The following is a 12,129-nucleotide window of genomic DNA, read 5'->3' as shown; positions in this document are numbered from 1 at the left end:
AACCAAAGGTCATTCTTAGGTCTGTTTGACAGAACCCTCAGGATTCTGGCCAAGTCATTTGGGAGTGTGTGCTCCATAGCTCAAGGGCATGAGAACCCACCAGGTCAGGTGGTGAGAAGTAGCTGTTTCACCTGGGCTGGTCCTTTTTTTTTTTAATGCCTTTAATGAGGTGTAATTTACATACTGCAGAATTCACAGCATGTCATTTTTGAGACGGTAAGGAACATGAACATGTAATGGAAATAAAGATGTCCTTTTCCCTCTAAAAGAAAAGCCAAAGAGGTGGTGAGCCCAGATGAGCAGGTCTTCAGGGATCCCCAGGGAGTCGGGAACGCCTACCTTGGATTCCATACAGCCGGTTGAGGCGTGACCGCCGGGCCTCATCGGTGTAGGGGACAGCGAGCCAGGGCATCTCACTGAAGTACTGTTTGAATGAGTCCTCTGACCTACAGAGACACACATGGAAACAAGGCTCTGTTACCCCTGAAAGTGCCACCGCAGGGTCCTCCCCACCTTCCACCAAGTTACACCCAGGGCTCTGCAGATGCCAGTGCCTCTGAACATCACGCTCCTCAGACACCAGGCTACAGGGGGGCATTATTCTACCCCTTCTGGTTACCGTGCAGCAACAGCCTCCACACGACAGGCGGATGGGAACTGAACCACTAGGCCATTTCAAGTAGCCTGTTCCTGTGGATCCTACCAGTTGAACTCATGCCCAAGTTTCTGTTTCCAACACGGGCAGGTGGTAGTTTTATAAGAAGCCTAGATGTACAGGGACATTGCGGTCCCCGTGATACTTCTAAATTGTGCATATAACAGTCTTGTCTACAGGAGCACACTTTTAACTGAGCATAAACCTATGATTCCATGTATAAACAACTCTAGGAATGACAGATCTATCCAAAGTTATAAAAAGCAGATCAAGGGCTCCCTGGGGCTCGAGTTTGGGGGTGAGAACTGACCAAGAAGGGGCACAAGGGCACCTTGTGAATGACAGAAATGTTCTATACTTCACTGTGACAATTACAGGGGTACATACATGGGTCAATATTCACTGAATTGTATGTCCAAAATGTATGCAGTTTATTGTATGTAAATTACACTTCAATAAAGTTGATATTTTTTAAAGCTTTAAAAAAAAATGATGACTGTGGCACCTGGGTGGCCCAGTGGGTTAAGTGCCTGACTTCGGCTCAGATCATGATCTCATGACTAGTGAGTTTGAGCCCCATATCAGGCTCTGTGCTGACAGCTCAGAGGCTGGAGCCTGCTTTGGATTCTGCATCTTCCTCTCTCTGCCCTTCCTGTGCTCTCTCTCAAAAATAAATAAACATTAAAAAATTAAAAAAAAATAAAAATAAAAGAGTGATGATTGCTTATCCCCAGTTACATGCAGAGATGGGGAGCTGGGAGTACCAGGGATGGACCATGGGCCAATACACCAAGCATGGCACAGTGCAGCTATCAAAGATACAAAATGCTGGGGCGCCTGGGTGGCTCAGATGGTTAAGCGTCTGACTCTTGATTTAGGCTCAGGTCATGATCTCGCAGTTCATGGGATCGAGTCCCGCATTTGGCTCTGCACTGGCGGTACGGAGCGGGCTTGGGATTCTCTCTCTCTCTCTCTGCCCCTCCTGTGAGCTCTGTCTCTCTCAAAATAAATAAATAAACTAAAAAAAAATTTTTAGAAGATACAAAATGCCCTCAATGTGTTGGCATCTCAGAGATCCTTCTGTGAACAGGAACTTGAGAAGCAGAAGCACCTGGTGGCTCGGTCTGAACCAGAGTTGGAGTTTTGTGATGAAGGAAGGTCACTGATGAATAAAACCAGCAAGGGGGCCTGCAGCAGAGGAAGCTGAGGCTAAAAGGACCAGACGTACTCCAGGACGAATGTCTGCCCTTCTGGTTTTTAGGACAGCCCCCAGGCGAAGCACGAGGCCTGAGCGGAAAAAAATTGTAGCACAGCCATCCCAGATAGGTGTCACATTCCATTAGCCTCCAGTTCTTTTCTTTCCATCCCTCCCCCACCACACCCTTTCATCACAATCCATAAAGCTGAACGAATCAGAAAATTGCATCCTAACCTCAAATGACCTAGGCCGGAAGTGGGACGTGCCCCAATAATTACAGCAAGAACAGGTTTTTCTCAGCTCCCCTTCAAACAATTGCACGAGAAAATCTAAAACCCATCTGTCTGCCAATCATCCCAGATACGCCTTCCCCAATTCCCATCTCCACACTCTACACTTAGCAGGCGAGAAGCATAAGGCAAAAGAAATGCATGTTAACCACCTTTGGGGAAGGGAACCACACGGCCACTTTCCCCAGCACGCGTTACCTGTCCGCACTAACAAAGATGATCTCAAATTTCTGGCCTGCCTCCTTGATCTTCCGGTAGGATTCCACCAGGACCCGGGTGAGGCTTCGGCAGGGTGGACACTGAAAGAGGAGAGTGAGATCCTACGGTCTGACCCTGTACCTTCGTCTTCTCCTGCCTGCAGAGGCCAGGTAAGCAAGACCCAAGTAGGACCGGGATAGCAAGACCCAGCTTATTAAAGAGGCAGAAACAAACGTGCCCCTTGTAATGGTGAGCATTCAGGATAGGCTCTTCTCACCTCCACGGCGTGCCAGCAGGCAGCAGTTTAAATGAACCCCCTTGGAGACCAGTAGAAGCCTCATCAGAATGGGTGAGGAAGACTACTCTTTCAGACCAGTCAAAAGAAGAATTTTCTTGCTGCTATTATCATTCAAAATAATAAGCGCTCGTGGCATGCAAGCCATGCATCAGGTGCAGGAGGAAGTAAGAACACCAGGAAGTGATACCCAAGCAGTAACACCCCTAGAAGCCAACCCCAACTGGTCTTAGTGGCAACATCGCTGCTTCCTTCCGTCTGGACTAAGGAGGGCCTGAACACTCACCCAGTGTGCGGAGAAATAGACTCCCACGTGAGACCCCTCCAGGCTGCTGCTTTCCAGGGACTGTCCGTTATTTCTAAGCAAGGGCCCCGCAATGACTTCCCTGAAGGGCTTAGGTCCCCAAGGGAATTCCAAACCTGAAACAGGCAACAGGTGGTAAGAACGTTAAGATTCTTTCTTGAGACTTCGGACCCAAGAGTCCTCACAGCGGCAGGGCATGACAGCTTTATCATCAAATAGTATTTGTTAACACACGCATAGGATCTGGAGCTAAAACCCAGGAATGAAGGCAGAACCTTATCCACGGCACAGCCCCACCTACCTTCAAGACAATGGTTCCCGAACCTGGGTGATCATAGGACCCAGCTCCTGGGGGGCTTTTGAAAAGTACAGAAGCCCAGGTCATGCTCTGAGTCTTGGGATCCGGGGCCAAGGCTGAAGATCTATGTCCAAAATAAAGCAAAACCAACTCCCCAGGGAAGTCTGATGATGGGCCAGGATGGGGAATCACTGCCTTGTGTATTAACCACGAGTTTCTTCAAGTCCAACCCCGGAATCTCAGTGGCTCTCCATTCTGACGGCATTTCAGAATCAGCTGGGGAATTTTAAAATATCATGCTCCTGGGACCCACCCCCAGAGATTCTGATTCAGTCAGTCTGGGTTGGGGCCCAGGGAACCAAGTGAGAATTAAATCCAGTAAAAGGAAAGAGTAACACTCACTCAACCCAGATGTTCTCCATTCTGATGACACTTAAGCCCCAGGCAGGAAGAGCAACAGAACAGCGTTTTCTCACAGGGTGGTCTGTGGACCACCGCCTCAAAAATCGCCTGGGGTTGGGGGAGGGGGGAATGGGAGACACGCAGACTGACTAAACGTGCAGATGGGCCAAGCCCGCCCTGAAACAAATGGTCCCAAATATCTCTGGGGATGGAGCTGGGAAATCTGCATTTTTAACAAGATCAGAGTAGAGAGAGAGTGTGAGTGTGAGTGTGTGTGTGTGTTTGTGTGTGAGATCTGCGAAGGTGAAAACTTGGTTCTACCATGCCTTGGGTTTTACTGAGGGCAATTCTTTGAAGCAGGTGAAATTTTTATTTGGAAAACCTGTGACCAGGGTTGAATCCCCTAACTGATAGTAAGTGAGGAAGGGAAGACCTTAGGATGCTTTTAAGACTCCAGTGCCAGTGGGACAGAAACAGACCTTGGACAGCCAGTGAGCAGGGTGATTAGGGCAGCCTACACCGGGTACATCACCAAGGCCAAGGCTGCAGGACTTGGGCAGCACCAAGAAATGAAGTCAGTCACCCCTGAGGCCAGGAGAGCAACACCAAGACTATGACTCTGCTAGGGTAATATTTTAAAGAGGAAAAAAATCTCACAACCACTTAGTTTGCCTCTAATTGTTAAAGTGACGGCTGCCGTGGAAACAGCACCAGAAGTCCATCTCCAGGCTCTCGTTGCTTCTCAACGACCTCCTCAGCCCTCAGAACTGAACTTCCTTTTTCAGATTCCATCTCCTTTGGCCCATGAATGAAAGCCGCCAAGAGGGACATTCTGATCTCTTTAAAAACGTTAACCATGACTTAGAGAATACTATAATTTCATCAATTTCATCACGACAATATCCTCTAGCTAAACAAACGCCCTCAGATATATTTCATTTGTATGTTCTCTACCAGTAGGGACGGTCAGGGTAGGGGGACAGAACGGGGAGTACGGGATAGACACGCCAAGGTCCTACCTTCTGGGTCATCACGGATCACCAGCAGCCCATTCCTGCACACGACCTTCCCGGTGGTGGCGTCTAGGAATATTAGTGATGGAATGTTGGAAATTCGGTATTTGTTCCAAAGTTTAAGCTGTAAGAAGCAAAGTGAAAAAGGTGGTTAAGTCCAAACCAGATCGATCGAAGCATCCTTTTGAGCCCCATCAGGCCTGAGGGGTGAAAGAACTGGAAAACACTGCTGTACAGGGAAATGAATAAGTGAAGCTACAATCATTGGCCTCTGTGGTCTGTGACAGGGGAGGGGAGTCTGAGTCCCATGAAGGCTCAAGCTATGACAGAGGCCAACAGAAGACCACACCTGTTCTAAGACAGCTCTTCTCCCCCACCTCTCCCACGGGCACTTCCTCTAAAAGGCATAAAGATGAAGGGTGCCTAGCTGGGCTCACTTGATTAAGTGTCCGACTCTTGATTTCAGCTCAGGTCATGATCTCATGGCTCGTGAGTTCGAGCCCTGCATTGGGCTCTGCACTGACAGTGCGGAGCCTGCTTGGCATTCTCTCTCTCTCCCTGTCTCTCTGCCCCTCCCCTGCTCTCTCTCTCAAAATAAATAAACTTTAAAAAAAAGCATAAAGACGAAGATGAATTAGGAAATGAACTACATGTGCACCCCCAATACCAGGTGGTTAAGGCAGGAAGGGAGGCTTTTTGTTGGTGTCTCTGAACCCCATCAGCAGGCAGGTGCTCCCCTGCTTCCCGGCTCTGCTGTGGCACCTGAGCTCCAAGGGAGAGGGGACAAGGGTATCCCAACAGAAGACCAAGTAGCCAGAATCCGGCGCTCTCCCCACCACATCGGTTCCTGCACTTGGGAGTATCGGCAGTCGCTGTGTGTGTCATTCACCCACAAACACTAGGGAAGCAACATCCTGAGCCGGCTCCAATTCTTAGTTCTCAGTGCCACTCAAAACAACGCACAATCTACTGGCAGGTTCGATGTTGCCTCAGCCAACTGTCAGAGGACCAGGGTCTAGGAGAGGTGAGGCTGAGAAAGCATGAATGCAACAGCCCGGGACAGGAAGCTGAGGATGTGCAGACTCCTTTATCGGCTCCCGGCCATCAGAGTGACCGCCATTCAGGGGGTCCACTGGGTGCTCTGGAACTTAACTGCCAAGCCCAGAAAGCAACATAATTAAACAAAATGTCCAGCTACCAACGGGAAATGGCAGAATGGCCCAAATGTCTAACTACCAACGGGAAATGGAAGAATGGCCCACTGCTGATTCAGCTGCAGCCTCCCTTCCGGGGGCCTGGGGCCCACACAGGAGGGCTGGCCGCCTGGGCATTGGCAGAATGGGGCGCGGATGTGTCAAGGGGAAGCAGGCACCAGAAGTCCAGCTGCACAGAGCAGATTATTATTGTTTTTAATTCAATCTCAAGCAGCGAAGGAGTCGGGTGGGGTATCTGCTACAAAATGTTAGGCTTCCCCTGTCTGTGGAGACCTGGGTCTTGGCAGGAAAGGTCGTGGGACCCCACCTCGAACTGGGTGAGCCCTGCCTTTCCAGTGGGCTCCCAAACCAGCCCTTCTAACAGGAGCGACTCTGCACATACAGTCGGCAGTGACCAGTACTACATCATTCCAGAGAAACCTGATACGGGCTTCAGATCAAACATTTTTAGGAGGAAAGGCTCAACAGCAGAACAAGACCATCCTGCTGCTGGGATTAGCTTCCTAAGTCTGCAAGTACAAGGATCCAGCCAGCTTAATAATTTTAAAGGGGGGCAGGAAGGAAGATGAAGGGATTTATCTGATTTAAAAAGTAATTATGGGGGGGGTAGTAATTATTGGAAAAAATGAGAAACACAGCAAACCGTAAAAACTGAGATAAAAATCACCCATGACTCACCACTTAAAAAGCTTGGGCAACTTTATATTTCTACCAGTGGCAAACGAGAGCCCATTCCTCAGTATTCTTACCAATATTACTTAAAAAAAATTTTTTTTTCCCCTCAATGTTTATTTTTGAGAGACAGAGACACACAGAATCTGGAACAGGCTCCAGGCTCTTATCAGCACAGAGTCCGACGTGGGGCTCGAACCCACGAATCGTGAGATCATGACCCAGGTCAAAGTGGGACGCTTAACCAACTGAGCCACGCAGGCACCCTCCTGGGGTACATATTTTGGCAAGTAATCAGGGAAGGCATCTTTGAAGAAATGGCATTTGAGCATAGATCCCGGATATGAGATGGGGCGAGTCACATGCTCATGGGGGAAGGCCACCTGAGGCCCAGGGCACCTGTTAGAGGCTGGGAGGCAGATCAGAAAGAAGGCTGGGGTAGACGCAGTCAGATAGAGTCGGGGAGAGGGGCCACAATGAGGTCAGAAGGGCGCTCTTGGCAGATCTTTAAGGCCCTGTAGACTAGTAAAAATGATGGAATTTTATTCTAAGTGTAACAGGAAACTACAGAGCATTAGCAGGGGAGTGGTATGATTTGATTTACAGTTTAAAAGGTCACTTTGGCAGCCCTGAGGGAACAGACTGTAGGGGAAGACAAGGAGAAGGCAGGATCCGGAGAGGCCAGTGCAAACAGCCCAGGCAGAAGTTGAGAGCAGTGGGGAGGACCTGGGTTATAGCAGCAGAGAGTGAGGACATGATGTATTCTTAAGACAGTCAATAGAGTAGGTTGACAGACTGAATATGTGGAAGGAATAAGGGAAAGAAAAGATGAAGGATGTACTATGGTTTTGGAGTTTGAGCAAAAGTGTGTCAAGGGGTCCTATGAACCAAGATGAGGAAAAATGGAGGCAAAAGTTTGGGAGGGAAAGATGGAGATAAGAGAGGTCAATCTGAGATGCCCATTAGATGTGCAAGGGGAGATTTCAAGGAGGCACCTGGACTTACAAGTCTAGGCTCTGGGGAGCTGGGGGGCATGAGCTATAAATCAGGGATTGTCGCTGCCTGGATGCTGTGAGGGGTCATGAGCCTCCATGAGGTTATCCAAGGAGAGGACAGGCTACAGAGGAAAAGGCACCCCAGAGCAGAGCCAGGGACCACCCACAAAAGACCGAGAAGGAGCGACACATGACATAGAAGGAAAACGGGGAGACTCCGGTGTCCCAAAAGGCAGGTGGCAAAAGTGTTTTAGGGAGAGAGTACACTATTGTGTCAAATGCTGCTGACACATTGAGTAAGATGAGGGCAGAGAACTGACCAGCCGATGTGGCAGCTAAGTTTATTCACGACCTTGACAGGTCAAGGAGGAGTCAGTAAAGTGAGGACAAAAGAGTGAGTGGAAGAGGGAGGCAACGGGGTGCAGCTCTGTCCGGCACACACACCTAGAGGGGGCCTGGGACCAGACAAACTCGAGTCGGCTTCCCACACGAAACACCGAGCGGGAACAATAAAAACAGGAAAGGCTATCAAGAGAAAAAGAAAATGGCAGATAACGGGCTAAGGTAGTGACTACAGATAACTTTAAGAGTTTTGCTGGAAAGGGAGCAGAGAATAGGACTGTAGCTGGAGAAATACATGATGAGGTCAGAGAGAGGATATTTTAAAGATGAAGTCAGGGGGCGGTATTTTAAAGATGGGAGATGCTTTAGTATATGCTGCTGGGGATAATCCAGAAGAGGAAAATACTGATGAGAAGGAAAAATGCAAGAACAGAGTCTTTTAATAGGCCAGAGGGTGGGATCGAGGTCACAGACAGAAAGATGGAGTTGTAAAACTTGACTAATTTTTAAATGTATACTCTTACTTCAAAGCACGTTTTTAGCCTGAATAGAAAGCCATGCTATTTGCAAATAAACATAACTTCACCTTCTTTTTCAACAATTACATCATTTATTTCCTTTTCTTAAAGAACTATATTGGCTGGATTTTTTCAGGACAATAGTAAGTAGCAATCATCTTTATCTTCCACCTGATCATAATGGGTATACCTTTTACTATTATATATAAGACTAGCCATTGGTATGAGATGGATACTCTTTTTTTTTTTTTTTTTTTTTTTACATTTATTTATTTTTGAAAGACAGAGCATAAGCAGGGGAGGAGCAGAGAGAGAGGGAAACACAGAATCAGAAGCAGGCTCCAGGCTCCGAGCTGTCAGCACAGAGCCTGATGCGGGGCTCAAACCCACAAACTGTGAGATCATGACCCGAGCCAAAGTTGGACGCTTAACCCACTGAGCCACCCAGGTGCCCCGTGAGACGGATACTCTTGAACATGTTAAACAAAATAGTCTTGAATGTTATTCAGCCTTAAAAGGAAGGAAATTCTGGGGCACCTGGGTGGCTCAGTTGGTTAAGCATCCACCTCTCGATTTCTGCTCAGGTAACGGTGTCTCAGTTTGGGAGTCTGAGCCCCTTGTCAGGTTCTGTGCCGACAGGGGGGAACCTGTTTAGGATTCTCTCTCTCTTCCCACCCTTCTCTGCCCTCCCACATGTTCGCTCTCTCCCTCTCTCAAAATAAATCAATACACCTAAAAACAATCTTTTTTAAAAAAACTTTTTTAATGTTTTATTCAGTTTTGACTGAGAGAGAGAGACAGAGCATGAGCAGGGGAGGGGCAGAGAGAGAGGGAGACACAGAATCCGAAGCAGGCTCCAGGTTCTGAGCTGTCAGCACAGAGCCTGATGCGGGGCTCAAACTCACAGACCGCAAGATCGTGACTGAGCCGAAGTCGGACACTCAACCAACTGAGCCACCCAGGTGCCCCAAACCTAAAAACAATCTTAAAAAAAAAAAAAAAGTGGAATTAAAGAAAAAACGGAAGGAAATTCTGACACATGCTACTACGTGTATGAACCTTGGGGACACCGTGCTAACTGAAAGAAGCCAGTCACAAAAATACAAATACTGTGTGTTTCCATTCCTATGAGGTACCTAGAGTAGTCAAAGTCATAAAGACAGAAATTGTAATGGTGGTTGCTACCACCATTGGGGTTGGGTGGACGGTGGAGATGGAAGAAAGCTGGTATTACTGTTTAACGGGTATAGATGCTCAGTTTTACAAGATCAAAAGAGTTACAGGGATGGGTGGCCATGAAGGGCTGCATGTCAGGGAGAATGAATTAAAAATGGTTAAGACGGTGAATTTTACGTTATCTGTATTTTACCACAATTAAAAAAATATAGGCTTGTGTGAACTTTTTGACGTAAAAGTTTTATCAGGAATGGTTGGTTACTTTATGGGTTGGTTTTTTTTTTTAATTTTTAAGTTTATTTTTTATTTGGAGAGAGAGAGAGAGCACAAGCAGGGTAGAGGCAGAGACAGAATCCCAAGCAATCCCTGTGCTGTCACTACAGAGCCCGATATGGGGCCTGAACGCACAAACCATTATTAGATCGTGATCTGAGCCGAAACCAAGAGCCAGACGGTTAACCAACTGAGCCACCCGGGCACCTCTATGGTTACTCTTTTGATCTGTTGCAGTATATTTCATTAGTAGCCTTTAACTCCAAGGTTAAGCCATCCTTGCCTTCCTAGGAGAAATCTTCCCTGGTCACATGTATTGTTAAGGGATCACTACTATCATATCTACTCTGGGGCTTGGGGCTCCCACAGACAAATGGCATCTGACAACAAGACTTTATTTATGGGTCACTAGACTTGTCCCTAAAGTAGCTTGCAATCTGTGGGCCTTAAACATAAAAATGGAGGGTTCAACGTGATTATAATAGAGTGGTTTGCATGTGGGCACCTCCATGTACTTGAAATGTAAGCACGTGATTGACTTTTGGCTATATATTTTTAAGGAAGGGTGGGTTTGGGTACCTGGGTCACCTAGCATCTAAATGCTTAGCCACCCAGTGTGAGTCAGGACCATGCTCCCCAGCTGACATGATGACAGGGTGACCTATGGGCTGGCCGGCCTACTGGGGTTACCCCGAGAGCATTAGTAAAGTACTTTTTTTTTTTTTTAAAAGAAGATACTGGCATTCTCAAGTTCATTTAGAGAGTGCGAGTGTGTCCAGGTGGGGGAGGGGCATAGACTGCAGAAGGGAGAGAGAGAGAGAGAGAGAGAGAGAGAGAATCTCAAGCAGGCTCCACACCACCAGCACAGAGCCAGACGTGGGTCTTGAACCCACAAACTGTGAGATCTTGACCTGAACTGAAATCAAGAGTCAGACACTTGGGGTGCCTGGGTGGATCAGTTGGTTAAGCAGCTGACTTTGGCTCAGGTCATGATCTCGTGGTTCACAAGTTCAAGCCCCACACTGGGCTCTGTGCTGACAGCTCAGAGCCTGGAGTCTGCTTTAGATTCTATATCGCCCTCTCTCTGCCTCTCTCCTGCTTGCACTGTCTCTTTCTCTCAAAAAAATAAACGTTAAAAAAAATTAAAAAAACAAAAGTCAGACACTTAATCGACTGAGCCACCCAGGCGCCCCTCAGTACAGTACTTAAGACTCTAAAAATAAGGATGCTGTCTCCTCAACCCCCACAGATAAAAAACAATTTGGTCTGGTTCCCTCATGAAGCAGAAGGACTATGATGCCCTCTGGCTGTCCCACCCCTAATCATCAGAGACATTTCTTTTTTCTCAGTATCCTTCTTGGAGAGGTAAGAAACTGTAACCCCCATAATCCTTCCCATCCCTCCCTCCCTAGGGATCCACCCCCCCTTTTTTTCACACGGGATCTCAAGGAAGATCCTGGCTTGTGTTTTATCCATAGTTGTGGGATCTTTTATTTCCAAAAAAAGGCCCACTGGTTCAGTGGAAAATAATTATGCTTTTAGACTCACATCTGACACTGAAAAGTCAGTCCTTCTGTAGACTAATACATCATGGTATAATTTTACATGATAGAGATTTTTTGAATTTTTTTTTTACATTTATTTATTTTTGAGAAACAGAGTGAGACAAAGCATGAACAGGGGAGGGGCAGAGAGAGTAGGAGACACAGAATCTGAAGCAGGCTCCAGGCTCTGAAAAAGCGGTCAGCACAGAGCCTGATGCGGGGCATGAACCCACGAACTGTGAGATCATGACCTGAGCCGAAGTCGGACACTCAACCGACTGAGCCACCCAGGCGCCCCATATGATAGAGATTTTTTTAGGAACTTATGTCATTCATCAGTGATGTGCAGGCTGCATGGGACTTTCTCAGGCTGCGGCATCACAGTTGCTCTGCTCTGAGCCAGTACAGTGGGCACGGGAATGATCATTCTAACCATGTCAAGTTTGGTACTTGAATCAGAAAGTGAACTTTCCGCTAGAAAAGTCACAGAGGTCCACTTTGATGAGTCTCTTATGCTGACTGGAAAAGAGAAAAGCTTGAGCTTAAAGAAATGACCCCAAGACTCACCCCCTGTGCCTTTTCAAGTGTGCGTGACATCTCCAGTCCACCAAAGATTTTCAAAAAGGCCACTTTACAACAGTGGCTTCATAACCATTTTGGGGTCACAGACACTTTTGAGGATAAAAGCTACAGATCCTTTCCCCAGAGAAAAATGCACATACGCAAAAGTCTGTGTGTAATT

The 12,129-nt window shown here is 47.3% G+C and overlaps 1 protein-coding gene across 1 annotated transcript in view; it reads right to left on the bottom strand.

The window, feature by feature from the left end:
- Window positions 1-12,129, bottom strand: part of NXN (nucleoredoxin) — a 161,109-nt gene that overhangs the window by 25,506 nt on the left and 123,474 nt on the right. The window contains exons 2-5 of the mRNA XM_058705409.1: window positions 4,660-4,777; window positions 2,923-3,056; window positions 2,342-2,442; window positions 340-446 (exon numbers count right to left, since the gene is read on the bottom strand). Of these exons, the coding sequence (XP_058561392.1) occupies window positions 340-446; window positions 2,342-2,442; window positions 2,923-3,056; window positions 4,660-4,777 (460 nt within the window). The remainder of the gene's footprint in view (window positions 1-339; window positions 447-2,341; window positions 2,443-2,922; window positions 3,057-4,659; window positions 4,778-12,129) is intronic.

The sequence above is a fragment of the Neofelis nebulosa genome, chromosome 16 (genome assembly GCF_028018385.1).
Source record: "Neofelis nebulosa isolate mNeoNeb1 chromosome 16, mNeoNeb1.pri, whole genome shotgun sequence".
In the NCBI taxonomy this organism is placed as follows: Eukaryota; Metazoa; Chordata; class Mammalia; order Carnivora; family Felidae; genus Neofelis; species Neofelis nebulosa.
Note: the sequence above shows the minus strand (reverse complement) of the source record. Positions and strands in the feature narration are given on the sequence as shown.